This window comes from Drosophila eugracilis, unplaced genomic scaffold (assembly GCF_018153835.1).
Source record: "Drosophila eugracilis isolate 14026-0451.02 unplaced genomic scaffold, ASM1815383v1 contig_1135, whole genome shotgun sequence".
NCBI lineage: Eukaryota > Metazoa > Arthropoda > Insecta > Diptera > Drosophilidae > Drosophila > Drosophila eugracilis.
The window spans coordinates 270,667-287,460 of NW_024571914.1; the positions used below are offsets into that span (position 1 = coordinate 270,667).

The following is a 16,794-nucleotide window of genomic DNA, read 5'->3' on the forward strand; positions in this document are numbered from 1 at the left end:
AATTCTATTAGTTACAAATTGAACCGACCAAGCCACAGTAGTAATACACAGGAACAAAATTTTGTCAATATTGGTAATTGTGTGTTTAATATATGACTAATTAGTAGAGGCAAATACAGAAAAGATTTATTAGTTTTTTTCCAGTTTATATTTTTTTATTATTATTTTTTTTTAATAACAAGGTAACAGAAACCATAAATAAAACCGGATAACTAATTGGTAACGAAATTTTTCAAGGTGTAAAGTCAGAACTTGGGCAAGGTCAAAGCAAGTAGCGGTGGGGCACGCAAACGAGCCATTAACACCCGCAATAACTAGAGCCATAAAGAAGAGGTCCTGGAACACAATGTCGGGAAACAACAATACTGCGCGTATACAATGATAATATCGCGATATGGCTGAGGTAATTCACCTCGCGGGGCCAATATATCACGTTGTCGATAAGGGTAGTTTCCTTTTGGCATTTGGTTGATAAGAACTATTAACTTATTGTTGGGACTTACCAAAAGTCACAGTCTTTAGGCCGCATAAACATGATATTTCGCTTTCCTTTGGGACTTAGCCCATGCTAGCCCTATTTACTTTCGGTGGCTTAGTGATTTACGCAACGGCGTTGGCCAAATTAATTGCCACTAATCAAGTGATTTGAATTTTTCATGCACGCGTCTCGTAAAAGGGGTTCCCGGGTTCTTCTTCAAGTTATCCATTAGGAGGGAGCATAAAACAATTTATGGTGTTTTATAGCAGCACTAATTGCACGCAAGCGCGGGTCCTGATTAATTGCTGTCAAAACTGGCATTAGGAAGAGAGTTTTGGAGCAAACACTGCCACATGTTTATTGATTTTCAGTCCTTAAACACACATATACACATCGGTACATATGTACGTACTTTGTACGTCTGTGATAAATGAAGCTAAACGGCAGAATTTATAACCAAACTCACAGCAAAAACAGCAGGCGAAAATTAAAGAAAATGGCCCGAGAAGCACGCCCAGAAATCGTTCGGCCAAGAAGCTAATTTATTGCAAGCTACCCAACGAGTTGTGACCTTTGGCATATGCCTCCAGAAATAACCCAGCTCCCTTCCGAAACAACTTGGTAAAATGTGGGTTTGCATCTTCATTTGGGGTTTGATTTTTTGAGATCTGGCCAAACTGTCGAAATTCCTCAAGCGGCAAGACCCATTCCTGATTAAAATATTTGCGGTTTGTGAGCAGCTACGATTGGTTAGGCAGGCTGTTTGAAGTAGTCCTTGAATTAGTCAAGTATTTATCACAAATTCAGGGTCACAGCTAGTTTTTTTTATTATTGTTGTCATTAATTATTCCAACTTCCAGATGGTTAAATTCAAATTACAGGCCTTTCAACAGCTAATACAATTTGCCGGTGGCACGTAATATATATTTATTTATGGCTGGCCGTAAATCCAATTGCTAAAATAATCAAAAGTCATCTGAAACAAATTAAACGCCCTCGCCGCAGGCTGCCCATGGTAAGAGAGATAGCTATATTGGCTAGAGCAGGATGGTCAGCTCACTTAATGAGGCACGAAAAACAATTTGACAAAAGCTGCGGCAACTGGCCGGGCCAAATTACCATAAAGAATGCATGAAATTTGCAATTAATAGACTTGATAGTAGGGGGAAAACGGAGGAGTAATTAATTGAAGTGCAAATAAACAAGGCACGGAAACAGAAGGGAACGGAAGTGGTTCTGGTTCTAGTTCTGATTCTGGTTCTGACCATAGATTTTCCTTTGCCAAAGTGCCAGTCATAGAACAAAGTCGCCTGTCACTCAGTCAGCCAGTCAATCAGTCAGCAGCACGCTCTCCACCATTCACACATATTTGAATAATGAAATTACCTGGGATGCTTTCAGTAGTTTTTGTCCGGCGGCATAAAAAGAACAAAGCAACCAATATACAACTGGCACACAGAACATGAAGCACCAGGACATAGCATGGCCGGTGTGTTATGGACGCGCCACAGGACCCACACAGCCTCGCCCCTTCTCCATTGTGGTTTTTACTTTGTGCCAACGAAACTCAATGGCTTTATGCTTGTGTCAGTGGGGTGCATCGTATGTGTGTGTGTGTTTGAGCGGCACTTGTGACAATTTAGTTTTTCAATGGATAACTGAACAAAGGATGCCATGCTAACTCGCCAGCTCTAGCTGCAAACTAATTTCCTTTGATTTCCATGCTCTCAATGTTATCCATCACAAAAAAATTGCCGCAAAATCGGATTTTATATCCGTACACAGGTTTCATTTTTTGTTAGCCATTGTCATGGGTTTTTGCGCCAAAAACAAACAATGCCAAATACTGGCATTTAATTTTAAAATTCGATTTTTTTTACCTGAATTCACATTCAGCCTTTAATGCAATAAAAAAAACATATTATTATTATAACTTTTCTTTTAAAATTTGGCCGTTAAACTTATGGTTTGCTTCTTGCATATAATTTTAAATTTTTATGCTTAAATCATTTTAAGATTATTTGCAAAACTAAATGTTGTTTTAATATTTAAAATGAAATGCATATATGAAGAGCTATATTATTGCTTAAATATATTCTTGCTTAACTATCCAACTCTTTACCCTTAAATTAGAGCTTAAGCCCACTAAATTTCCAACAAAACTTTAATAGGTTTCTATCCAAAATGCTTACATGTCTAGAAATCGGAGAGAAGTGGCTACCTCTATCCATGATAATGATGACGAGGTTAAGGCCAGCGGTTGCTATCCTGCAGCAGCCGTCAGAAAATTGCTTCGCATACAGGGAGCGAACATAAATATTGGCAATAATGTTGAGGACCGTGCCAGGTCATATCGCCCCGGCATTGTTATAACTAACCCGAGCACAAAACGCAGACCCGCACCCGCTGGCTAGTCCATGAGACGTCTCTGCTGCTGCTGTTGCTGCTGCTGCCGTTCTAATAAATTCGATTAGTTTCTCCCTCACGAACACTCACACACACTCACGTATTGGACGTGAATTATTGATTCGTCCTTCGGCTCGCATAGCTTCATTAATAATTTCTCGATGGCATTTAAAAAAGGAGCAACTTTGCGACTGAAACAAGAGCCGCGGGCGGAAATTTTAATGAAAAACCAAAGCGTAATCGACTTTAAGCCCCGGCGAAATGCCATTGACAGCAAAGCGCTTGTTTTTTTGGTTCGGAACCGAATGAAATTCAATCGGAATAAATGCCAAATGACATGATGTGAAAAAACCTCAAAAAGGCTGCATGGAAAATAAAAGTAAACAACAGCCAAAATCGCAGACTTAAATGAACACACGAAAAACAAAACCGCATTTCTAAATAAAATGGCTGCCAGGGGAAACGGAAGCGGAAATCAGTCGCATTTAAATTTGTCGAAAAAGGAAAGAAGAGAGAAAAATGAGAAGAAGAGGCGCAGTTGTGTTACCAGCAAGCAAATTAGCTTTGAGGGCCACCCCCAAAAAAAAGAGGCGTGACCGCGGAGGGTGGAGGTGGAGTAGGCTAACTGCCAATTGGCATGAAAATTCAGGAAAAATCAAAGCAAATTAAAGTGAGAAAACCAAAACGAAAGTCACGAAGGCATAAGAGGGCTTTGCACAAAATGAAAATCCAGGAAAACAGAGGCAAACACACACAGACTGCAGAACAAGAAAAAGGAAAACTTGGGATAAAAAAAGCGACCGCAATCTCCTTGTGCTCTACAATTTATAACGTAAAACACATAAATTACGAATTTGTCACAAGAAATGTTTCTCTGTTAGCCGCTTTAACGGTATTTTGGAGCTGGCAAATGAAAATAAATCACAGGCCTTAGCAAAAAAGTTGAAGGCAGGCTTAAAAACACAGAAAAGAGTGAGAGTGTTATAAAATAAATTATTAAGACCTTCAACGTGGCGTATGAGTAATGTTGAGTTCAAGTTTTAGCCTCGGTAACTAAGGCATCGTAATCCCCGGGATTATCATGAGTAAACAGTATTCAAATGCTTTGAAAGTAAAAGTTATTACAAAAGCAAAGCAAACTAATCCGCTAAAGTGTTAAATAATTGTCTGGCCCAGCTATAAATAATTACAATCGCGCAACAACTGATTCGTTAATTGCAAGCTCATGTTTTTCCAATAAATTTCAATTTCAACTTGCATTTACATTGTGAATCTCAAGGTAAAGTGCCGCCTATTGTATACATTCCACATAGATAATATAAAATCAGTTTTAAACAATCTGAACCACCTGCAACCGCCCGAGTGCTTGGACTCTAGTTTGAATTGCTTTTGCCAAACTTTTTGTATTTCGTTAAATTTACTATGCTGCTCAGGTCAGTTACGAAACGAACTTTCCACCTGAAGGACGCCAGAGAAAAGCCCGAGAAAGAGGTCTGATTGCTCTAAAAATATAAAATGTAGGAGATGGGGGCACATCTATAGATAAGTGCCAGCTGCACTTGTTCACAATCGGATACCTGACTTCTAGAAAATATAATATATACTATATAGTATATATATTTTATATTTCCTCTACTTGGGATGTGAATCGCATTGGCAATTCTCCACACGTTGCATTCCGTTTGCCTTTGTGCCGCAACTTAAAAAATAACTGTCGCACTTGGTTTCCCAGAGATGATAATGTAATTAAAATGCCATTTACTATGGCAAACAAGTGATATATACATTCAATTATCGTTCGGTGAATTCGGTAATGGAATTTATGCTGCGTTTGTATTGAAATTCGATTATTTCTCGCAAATATTTAATTAAATTCATTCGTGTTTCTGTCCGGATGAGTGTATAATGAAATTTACCATCCGCAGTTATCAAATGAAATGCCGTAGAGAAGGGAGAGAAACGCCTATGGTTATGCATACATTTTGTACATTCAATCAGTTGACCGACTTTAAACATTGGCCAACGGTTAAATCAAGTATACGTCGCATTGGCCCAGCACAACAACAACAATGTAAACTGAAGCGAAAAATAAACAGAGAAAGAGCAACAATAAGCACTTTTAACTTTGGTGTTTGATTTCGAAGCAATTTGCAAAGTCAAACAGACCCAAAACAGCGTATTTCGCCACCGATGGACCAAAAAAAGGCAACAACAATACTCGTATATATAGTACAGAATACATATATATATAATACAGCGGCTTCATTTATTGACTTTTTCCTGGGGAGAAACTTTCTTGCTTTCGCCATAAAGCGCAGGCTGCCAGGAGGTTGAAATTTATGAAATTTTAGGGACTCACGCAGACCAGACCAAGGACCAATAAATCATTTAATGTGATCCCAGGTGAAGGCTCGAAGGCGGTCGGAACTGCGCAGGACCCACCTGATGTTCAATTTAATGTGTTCCGGCTGGCCCCGAAAGGTAAAAGAAATAAACGTAAAGACCTGAAATTTCCGCTTGCCGGTGCACTGCATCGATAATGATGTTTATGGGCTTATCAAAGTGAAATATAGATACGTATACTTTTTCTGCCTAAATTATTCAATTAGCAGTTGCCGGACGAGACCAACGCTCCATTTCCCTAGTCAATCAATAAGTGGGAGCACCTGCTTATCGGTCTGCAGCAGTCGGGGTCACCAAGGCGTGGTGACCTTCAAACATCCTTTCACACATTTTTTCCCACCACTGGAGCTCCACTGTGTGTTATTTTTTAAATGCCCCGCATTAAGTATAAAAAATGTAATAGGTTTCCTTTATGGGTCGCACGCCTGGACGCCGTTCAGGTTTTTCCCCGCCGACGACTACAACAATAACAACAGAAAAAAAAAATAGAAAATAAAGGGGTTGCTTGAATGGCTGGGTGGCCTGATACAAATTTCAGAATTTTATGACAACCAGCGGCAGCATTCGAATCGATAAGCAGTTTGAAGCCTTTCAGATTTCAATTGTTTCGCTTCTCTTTATTGTCGCCGTTGAAATTTTTTATGATAACCAAATCCATTTCGGTGCCATCAAAAATGAATGAAATGGTTTAAGAGGGCATATTCTTGGTAGAGAGATGGAGCGATGGAGATGTCGTCTCCATTGTGGGCCATAAATGCTTGAAAACACTGAACAGAACTGAAAGAAGAACGCAATTATTAGACATGAAAATGCATCCTGTCCCAAAGCAACCATAAAATGCCCAACTAAAAGCCGAAAACAAAACTTGGCCAGTGTCCATGCTCCGCTCTTCTCCGCCGCCCTCTTTCATTTATTATAAACTTCATCTGCATATTTTGGTTATTTTCATGACTTTTAAGTGGCCATAGACCGCCTCCAAGTGGCCCGGCTCAACTAATTTATTAATGCACAAATGCCGCTGCCAACTTTTGAATTTTAATTATTCTGCAGACGGCTGGAAAACCGCGCAAAGCCAAAAGAGACACGCCGAAGGTCAAAGCAGAAGGGCCGGAAGAGAAATGCAAAGCGGCCATGCAAAGTAACATTAAAAATCAAGATGGCAAAATGTCTAAAAGCCTCAAACGAAGTTTAGATGCTCTCAGGTTAGCAATAGAATTTTATAAAAATATATCAAAACGATAAAAACCCAACTACAGAAACCATAATGTGCAGTCATTTCAGCTTTTTCACCTTTGAAAGGGTAAAAAGATTTCTAAATACTGAATATAATTTCAAAACTTTTGAAAACTACTTTGCAATCTTTCCCTTGTTAAAGAGCCAACTCTTGGAAGCAACAAAGTCAAGTTAACTTCATCAACTTTTCCAGCAAGTTATTCGATTTTATCGTTCAATAAAAAATTTCAAGAATGCAAAGACATCGCACAAAAGGTATTTATTTCCAATTTTTTTCCTGTTGAAAATAGCTCCTGCATCTTTCGCCTTCGTGTTGCCCATTCAACATTATTCGCCATAAAATCGAGACATTAATCAGCGATGCCATTTGGGACTCCATTATGTCCCAGGACCGAGACAAAATACCTTCACAATCGAGCACGAGGCTGTTAAATATCCAGTGAAATCGTCTAATTAAAAGATATACTGCCGACTTGAGTCGTCGATCCAAACGCGAAGGGAAAATGAAAAGCGAGCTGGCTTCTTGGTGCTCCTTGCCTAATCCTCAGCTACTTATGGCCGGGCTTGAACGTCTTTTGGTTCGCTTTGGCTGGTTTTTAGGGCTTTGTGCTCCCTCAACACGGTTTTATGGCCCAGGGCTCTTGAAATTAGCGCGTCCGCCGTCCAAGGACGAGTCCAGCCACCCTTAAACCCCCTTTAACCCCCCGAAACCAACCTGCTGGCCAGGCTGTCATATTGATTTTTCGCTTTTTTGGGCAAAATTTGTGGAAAAGGACCTGGCATCATAATTGAGGCCACAATCTCCGACGTGCTGCGCTAATTAATTTTTATTGGCTTTAAAGCAAATGCGAAAATGTTATCCCGTTTTGGCATGCCTTTAAGGCCATAAAATCCATTAGAGTTATAGTAAAGACAAACTTTTGTTTAAAAACCAGTGATTTATTCTCTGCTCACAGCTCAACAATCTCTTTCACTTTTCGGAAATATACAGTGGAAAGTAAAATTGGATTTCATTCATATACATATATATCCTTTTGCATTTTGGCAACGTGTCAAGGGCAAGTTAAATTTGTAGAAATTCACTTGACGTCCGAAAAGCAAAAACAAAAACAAAAACCGAAACCTTAAAACTTGGGGACAAGTTTTGCAGCAACTTTATAGTTAGATTGAAAGCATTTCCCGGCAAAATGGGAAACTTTCTCCTCCGGCTGAGTATATCTATATCTATGTAGGTGGATCTGTAAATGTGCCGAGCTTTGTGTGTGTGTGCCACTGTGTGTGTGGTAAACAGCCAGAAAGTCGAATTGGTTGCCAGACAAAATGGAAGTGGTGACTAGATGAAGCAAACCACTGCCGCCGGCAATAAAAATCTATTACATTTTCTGAGACACAACTTTGATTTTACGAACTGTCAAACTACACAGATAGACACGAAAGAGCACAGATTCACAAACACATACATACAAACACTTCTACACACACAGCTCATACATATTTATGTAACTGTGGAATTCCGCTGGCGGTAAAGTGAAATAAAAACCGAGGCTTCAAAGTTTGCTGTCAAGCGCAAAACTTATGCAATGGTTTTTATGACACAGCGCCAAAGGACATGAAGGATGCTCGCTCAGCTCCTTGAAGTATGCTATAATATATAATGTAATAAACATTAGGCACTCCATATCAGGTTGTGTAGCCTCGCCTCGCCTCGAATACAGCGAAGTGCTCGAAACATCAAAGGCAAAATAGTTGATGAGAATTTTTGGGCATTTCAAAAACACTCTAGTGCCTAAGTGGGTCTAAACGTAATATCCGTTAATGAAAGTAACAGTACTGGGATTAAGTCATTTTGTTGTAGTTTTAGCTTAGAGGGGCTTAGAGGTCCCCGTTGAGCATATGTAAATCCTTGTTCTAAGCTCGGCATACATTTACATAAGTCCATATGCAAATGCAAAGAGTCAGCTTTTCCAATTCATCTGTTTGACGAGCTCTTCAAAAGCTGATTTCATTTTTCCCCTGCTATTTCTTTTGTATACTTCTAAAAAGGTATAAAGCAGACAAATACTTGAAAAATTGGTGGAAAACATTAAAAATCGTTGGCAAACAAAAAAAAAAACAAGCAAAAACTTTTACGTTGGGGGAATAATTTGTAGACCATTTGCTGGGATCATGGACGAAAGAGAAAACTTTTTAATTTGCTCATCATGCCGCCAAAACTGAATTATCATTCAACGCGCGGAGGTGCTGATGCCAGATTACCCTCATAGTGGTGTAGGATGGATCTACTCATCCTCCCGGCCAGGAATTGAAAACCGTGGCCATAGCCAACTTGTGTACAATTGCACTGCCATCATGTGCAGTGAGCGGAAAATCACATGAAAAAGCCAACTTGAACGCCCATTGGGGAAAACTTTGCAACGGCGTTTATGTAAAATTTTGAGTTAATTAGTTTGATTTCATGCTTCAAGTGTCGAGCATCCACTACGGATTGCCAATTCCATTTGCCAACTCATTAAAACTTCTCCAAGTTCGCTGGCTCCCCAGTTGCACGATGCCTCGGCAAATTGGAAACGCTTTCAGGCGACTTTCTCCAAATGAATGTCAAAACAGAAAGTATTCAAATGGCATATCTGACTCGTTGCCTTTGTCCCTCTCGGGTCCATCTTATATACACAAATTGCCTGGCAAAGGCACTTACTCGATGGCAAAAGTTATCAATTAGTTCCGACAAGATTTAATAAACCGTGAAATTTTAATTAAAATGGAGAAAAGTATTGTGAAAATCAAAATGAATCCTTTAATCTAGATAGAAGTTTTTCTTTTAAGGATATTGATTGGGAAGTTATAAGTTAAATACAGCTTATCACTTGGTATATATTAAAGTGTTTTAACTCATTCATTTTGATTCATCCTTCTATTATAGCACATATTATTTCCAAATTAAAGATATGCAATTTTAATCAATCATTGGTCATGACACTTGCTATTTGGTTTCCTCAACATGATAGAAACTTACACCCGATGGATGGACAGCCCGGAAAACAAGGTTTTTCTCATTTAGCAAGGTTGGGAAATGTATACTTTCCAGCCCGCCCCGAACTATATGAAAAACTCAACAACTGAATCAAAAGGAGAACTACATGACAGCAATGTAAATGCGATATGTAACATGTAATTTCATTGCGCCGACAATGGAGGATGGTGATGGCGATGATGATGATGATGATGGTGCTGCGGACAAGGATGCGAATAATTGTGGAATACTACATCCAACGAGGGCCCGTGTCAATGTCAATGTAGAGAGTACAGAATACGGAATATACAGAGGAACGACATGAGGACCGACATGTGGCTCTGATTAGTGCGGTTCAGCGACATCAACAATCAATATTAATGCATGTCAGCGCCCAGCAATGTGAGTGTGTGCGAGTGAGTGAGCAAGGACATGGCCATAATTATGAGCCCATCAACGCAATAGTTGGCTCTTGGCTGTTAATAATTCTCGATTTCCCCGATACTGACAGACAGAGGATGGCATATCTCTCTACCTCCATTTCTCGAGCTCCACCATCTCCATCAACGGCATCAATTGCCGCCTGGGAACAATTTGAGCGAAACTTGGCTGGCATCCGAGGACTCAGCTCCCTCGAGCTGACAATAAATATTTTTGCTTTGCTGACAGGCTGAAAATCAATACATACATACTTTTAGGACAACACTCGCACACACTTTCCCTCAGATACACACACAAAACGTTGGTATACATTTTCATTTTCATTTTCATTTTCGGTGTGCGTGCAATAGCACTGTGAAAAGCCGAAAAACCCACCGGATTGCACCAACTCAACCTCAAACAAGCTATGTATGCATAAATGAAATAAATTTCTCTTACGTCACGCCAGCATGAGATACAGACAATGCAAGCCACAAATCTAATTTTTAAACTTATACATTTCGAGTGGGAATGTTCTGAAATGGCCAAACATCGAATGGAGAGCAAACTAGAAGTAATTTAATGCAAATGTTTAGAAACTACAAAGACTTATGAATAATTTGCTAAATTCCGAAAGGGAGAATGTCAGATACATATGGATTGCATTTATTGGTAGATTGAAATCATTTTGAATCAAATTAACAGCTTTTTCAATTGTGTAAATACAACACACAGTTGGCAAGCAAACTCAATTAGTAATATCAAGGCTATCAGATATATCAATAAATTTAGTCAACATAAAAGTTGGTCTAATTAAATCTCTTACTTAAATCAATACCGATTCCCAAAAACCAACATAAAGTAACTAAAATTTCAGCTAAATTCCAAGAAGTCTGTTCACTTTAAGGACTCCTACATCTTGGTCATTGAAAAAGAAACCATTTGGGGTGTAGAAAATCTCACCTAAGAACTGTCCCAACTGTCAGTCTGCGGTCGGCTGCCATTTCCTTCCTCCCGACATTTAGCCCCGAAAATACCCAACTCAATTTTCAATCCGATACGACAAAACTGTAAAAAAAGAGAAAATGAAAAAGAAAAAGGAAAGTGGGAAGCTAGAGGTTCCTGGACTGGAGCCGAACAAAAGGCAAAAGTAATTTCGGCAACACTAAATCTGTGGCATATTACACGGGACACAGGCCAAAGCTGCCAAGAGAAATCTGATCCACTTAGTTGCCAAGAGAAAGCAATAAATTCTTATGAAAACTGTTGAGGAGCGGCGACACGTCCCTGTGCAAAATGAATTGAACTTTTGGTCAACGTGGAAATTGCACTAATATTTGGGGCCTACAAGCAGACCCAGGGACTGGACAGATGAGCACCCCTCCCAGTTTGGTCAAGAGCAAACAAGTTCCTGTGCCTTTTTCGATATTTATGAGTGGGATGCGGGTAAACTTTGCAGGGGGGGAAACAAGAGGAGACCGAAATCAAATAAGCTCGTTCAATGGGCTCTGAATGAAAATAAAGTGCAAAGATGTCGGTGTTGCGTGTATGTATGTATGAGAAGTCCCGCAAGGACACTTGGCCAGCACTAAACTCATAAATTTCAGCAAAAATTTTTGCCGGTTTCTGAAAAGCTTTAAGCCAGAAACACATACTTCGAGGCTTGACAGATATACACAGAAAAAAGGAAATAACTAAAAGTATAAATGAGTTTATTCAGATACATGAATAGTCCACAAAATTGTCAGTTTATTAAATTAAACCGAAAATACAATTGTTGAAGACTATTAATAATCCAAAAGTTATGATATACACCTTAAATAACTTAAGTAGCACTTCATAGAACTTTTACGGTAATAATTGCATTTTTATCCAGTGATAAAACGCTTCCGTTCTCGTGAAAACAATTGGCCAACCATTTATACTGCAAGGAGCTGAGTAGGAGGTTATTCCGGCTAAATAAACGGCATGTATTGACGTCGCGTCCCTTTGTGACCATCAGTGGTCCACCCGAATCGCCTTCACAGGTACCCTTATCATCCAAGCCGCCAGCACATATTTGGGTTGAATTTTCGAATCCGCGGTAGGCATATTTCTTGGGGCACACATTAAGACTGCGTTCCTTGAGCATTGCGTGCAACAATAGCGTACTACTAGTACTGCTTTGGTCAGTTGTGCCCCAGCCTGCTACCGATAAACTGTGGGTTTAAGGGGATTGTGTAGTTTGGTAGGCAAATCGGTTGGATCTGGTTCGTATACCTGATGGAGTGGGAAATATTGATAATACAGGATTAAGCTACGTATTTAATTCATCACTTACCGCACTAAGATTTTGAGTCGCACCAGTGCGATATCGTTTTGGAAAGTAAACTCATTGTAGTTTGGATGCGCAAGAGCGTCCTCCACTTCGCTTTCCAAATAAGGGGGAGCGCATTGCCGTTGATGGCAATCTGGATTTTGGGAGGTGTCATGCTCGCCCAGACGGATTGTTTTGAGAACTAAGTTCCGCATTTTCTTCACTGGGAGCACACAGTGAGCTGCGGTCACTACGTAGCGATTGTTGATCAAGGAACCAGCACAACGGGGTTCCGAGGTCAAATGTGGAGCCGATTGGTTCACGTACAGAAGCATAGCCATCCAAGGGTATTCGTTAGGATGAGCAATCCTGCCACCCTTTATTCGGTTAATGGGTGGACCTTGACCACAGTCTAAGCCTGTGGGCAGAATGTTTCCAGGATGCGGGCAGCAGATGTACATGTTCCCTATACTCCCTTTAAAACCTTTGCCGCATTGTCTGTTTTTCAAAATGTCCATCCTTATACCCCTTGGTTTAATATAAATACTATCAAACAAATGCGGGCACCGATACAACTTAATGCATATCTCATCCTGTTGACAAGGATATGCCAAATGCACCAGCACGGGAAGCAGGACCAGAAGGATAATATCCACCAGCCGTTCCAAGAACATTTTTGATTCCAATTTCAAATGCGACTGACGGAACAGAGCATTCAATGCTAACACTACAACTTCTATATTTCATCGAGTCAATGAATAAAAACAGGAAATACGTCTTTACGTACAAAAGAGAATGATATCATAAACTTGAATTCCCATTACTCATTGAGTAAGATTTAGTAATAATATTAAAAATTTTCTTTTGGTTAGGCGCTGAAAAACATGTTTTTTTAATACCTACGGGTATTCCAAAAATTGATAAAATCAGAACAAAAATCTTTCCCGGCAGGAGGTGGCACTAGTAATATTTATAAAACATTTTTTAAAATTGGATTACCCAGTAAAGTGTACCTCATAGTCGCGACCTTTAACAAAGGGTTTCTTCCATTTTATTTTAAAAATATTGCATCATCGGATGAAAATCCAATGTTTTAATAACTTATGAAATAATTGTATTTCTTAACTTTCTGAAAACAATTTCGTAATTCTCGCAATTATTTATCAATATAATTTGTCAAAGTAAGCAAATATTTTATAGCTATATACAGGATGTCAAGAAACTGTTTACACAAATAAAATGTATCTACATTATTTTACTTTACTTTCAACTCCACATGTAATCAGTGGAGGTGGCCGTATACTTAAGGTTGACGTACGAAGGGATCGCATCTTCATGAGAAAGTTGTACCAAAGGTACATGGAATAATAACGCAAACCCCTAATTAGGACCTTAAGGAAGAGAGCTGTACCCTTGCATTATGGTGAAGCATTTCTAACGGTAAATAAACGATTTTCTCGAGAAGAGCAAGACAGAATTAAAAAACACGAGGATGTAAAAGGTTTCTTGACAGTGGAAAACTTGTGTTAACTTAGTTTTTATTTTGTATTTCCTCCCATTGCAATATCTGTTTATGTATTTGCACTTATTAATGTGTTTTACACATTTCTTTAAAAATTTTACATTGAACAGGGTTGATTTTGAATGCAAAGTAAAATAATCTAGTTAAATTCCTTTCCTTTTGTATTTTGCTTATACGTTTTATTTCAATTTTTTGTATATTTGTCTAGCATTTTACACTGTAAGGCCAATTTTGGATAAAACAGTATTTACGAGATAGTTTGTTATACCCTCCACTAAGGCCTTTGAAGAACTCTTGAGCAAGTTCTGGGCATCTCGCTTGACATTATCAGGAACGCTTCCAGCAGCCGTCTTCAAGGTGTCCCAAACTCCTCCTTGAGCTGGCACACCATCTACGACCATTGTCTTCCGTTTGAAATCTTGGACTTGTGTATTTAACTGGGCCTCTCTTGCGTTATGCGATCCACTCTGTCCCTTGTATTTATTGAAAATACCAATGGCTTCATAGGCAAGCCGCACCTGGGTATCGACATCAGTGGTTTGACGACTCATAACCTGGAGTTGCTGAATCCGGTTGCGATCTGCATCAATCATTCCGGCTTTTCCTTTGCCCGCAAGGCACAACATCAGGGCCAGAACAAAACTGAAATTTAAACTTACTAAATACTTTTTGGCTTGAGTGAATCTCTTGGGGTTAGGGCTTACCTTAAGCGGATGGCAAGATACATTTTAACTTTTCTTACTCGACAGTTTATGATGAAGTAATGCTGGTTGCATGAAAGACCTCTCTTTTATAGGCTGCTCTGAAAAGACTGGACTTCTGTGGAATATACTTTTACTGTAATTCTGGGAACTTCACGGAGACTGATAAGGCTTTCTTTCTTTCTTATCTTTCAGTTTCCAAGGAATTTATAATTCCCAAGTCGCAAGATTTTGCATTTAATCATTTGTTCTCATCTTTACATTTCCGAGTAAAAAGATTTCTTATTGAGTTTGAACTTTGTTTATCTTTATTTTGAAATGGGAATAAACCTATTATCGATATCTATGATTAACTAAATCAGTTCTACTTTTAAAATGCAATATGTTATACATAATTTATCGATTGAGCGATTTAATTTTGAATACTTAATAGTATGTTTAATTTAAGTACTATATCTATCTATTATATATTCTTTAGAGGGGCCTTCGCAGGCGGTAATTGAAATTCAGTGTCTGTGTCACGACACAAAACTTAAACAAAACAGGAGCCCACCGAGGCTGGCAAAAAGTCAGCGGCAAGCCGTGTTGGCAGCCTATGGAAAGGACATTAAATTAAGTCTCCTGCCAGGAAGATCAAAGTTTTCCAACCGCACTGTTGCGCTACCCCAAATTTACTTTGCCTATATACAAAATACATGCACGAGTATGTGTGTTACACGTGCTTAAGGAGCCTTTTGTTGGTGCAATAAAATGGTGAAAGGCAAAGCCAAAACAGTAAGTCGACATGCAAAAAGGATACACGTTGTAAAAAGCGCATAAACTTTGCCGAAAGTGACAAACAAAGAGGCCAGCCAACTCGCTAACCAACAAAGACCCACCTACTTTCATATACACTGAAAAATAGTGGGGGCAAATGGCAGTGTGTAGAGCCAAACAAAAGGTAGGCGAAATTGAAGCCGACTTGATGGCCTGTAAATGGCAAACTTTTCTTTTCGGTTTTCCGGCCTCCACACATTGCTTTTTTTTTGCCTTCCCTTCAAACGTACAGGTGCTAAAACTTTATCAGCATATGCGTGTGGCAAGGGAAAGCCACTCGAAAAGAGCGAAAAAGATAGGACTTCAGAATTTGAGGCAAGGAAGCGTGCTAAAGTATCTATCCATTGTAGTCCCAACGTTGTGCCTTATCTTTGCATTTGAATTAGACTTGTGCTCATAAACAAACGAAATTGAATTTTCTCAGAACAGTTTTGTTCGGGTGGGGAAAACTGTTTTTTGGTTCTTATGCTTGGGATGAGTTTGGAAAAAGTCTCCTTCCAAATTTTATCCTTACATATATTTAACGTAATGGGAATAGGCCTTCCTGCAAAAGGAACTCCCTAAAGAGTCTTTGATAAATAGCGGAATATCTAACCATAGATTTCTTAATTTTAAATATTTAAAAACACAAGAAGTTCAGCTAAGTTCACTTTTCAATTAAAGTAAATACTAAGTCAAGCCATTCCGACCCAACTTGATGGCTTTCAGCCAGCAACTAAAAAGTGTCGTTATTTCTTTCAATTTCTTTGCAACACAGAAAGTTGCCAGTAGTTTTCTAGCCAAGTCTTTAAAGCCAGCCATGCCAAAAGTTTAGCCGACGTTCTTGGCTTGCTGGCAGGATGGTGGGGCATGTTTTTCGGTCATGTAAATAGTTGAGGGTCATGCCAAGAAGCCCTAGCCGCGCCCAGCATCAGGATGAGTGTCCTTTTTTGGCAGTAGCAATGGAGTACCAGCGTGTGCCGCAGGATATTCCATATTCAGCTCAGATCGACTCGGTTCAGTTCGGTTCGACTTGTAAATATATATATTTCTTATTTTTGTGGTAGGGGTAAACACTTGACAAGGCAAAAATGCTGATTTTATTTTGTGTGCCACATTGTCACATGATAATCAGGACGATATAGGCGATAATGTAAGAGCCTACACACGACATCAGGATAGAACCGAGAGCTCTTTTAAGCATTGGCTTAGCCAGAGAAAGGAAAAAAGGACACCCTGTGCAACAGGACAGCTTTTTTCGCTGCCCCAGGCTAAATTTCACACAAACATAATTGGAACTACAGTCTGCTGGTGTTAAGGTCTCAGCTAAGCCTTTCCCAACGAAAAAATTAATGCGATGCTGAGGGTTAAAGTTGCTAGGCTTACTAGATTACTTTTTACTTTTGCATTGTGCTGAGAACTCCATTTGCATGTTGTGCCTTTAAATTCTTGGAAAGAATAAGAACAATAGAGAGTTTCCTTAAACTTGAATTTTATCAGCCAGTTCTAAGAAATAATAATAGGATACCT

General features: G+C 39.2%; 1 protein-coding gene and 1 pseudogene across 1 annotated transcript; both read right to left on the bottom strand.

Annotated features, from left to right (window-relative positions):
- Positions 1-11,798: 11,798 nt before the first annotated feature.
- On the bottom strand, positions 11,799-12,707 carry LOC108110155 (annotated as a pseudogene).
- Positions 12,708-13,954: 1,247 nt separating this feature from the next.
- LOC108110190 (protein Turandot Z) lies at positions 13,955-14,499 on the bottom strand. Its single transcript, XM_017219142.2, has 2 exons — positions 14,473-14,499; positions 13,955-14,410 (listed from the first exon to the last, which is right to left on the bottom strand). The coding sequence occupies exons 1-2, from the start codon at positions 14,493-14,495 to the stop codon at positions 13,981-13,983; spliced, it is 453 nt and encodes a 150-aa protein (XP_017074631.2). The 5' UTR covers positions 14,496-14,499; the 3' UTR covers positions 13,955-13,980.
- Positions 14,500-16,794: the final 2,295 nt, after the last annotated feature.

Bases quoted from the DNA above. Each gene is read 5' to 3' on its own strand.
- LOC108110190 (XM_017219142.2), bottom strand. From the start codon at position 14,495: ATGTATCTTGCCATCCGCTTAAG. The intron at 14,411-14,472 runs GTAAGCCCTAAC...TTTAAATTTCAG, and splicing joins TATCTTGCCATCCGCTTAAG to TTTTGTTCTGGCCCTGATGT.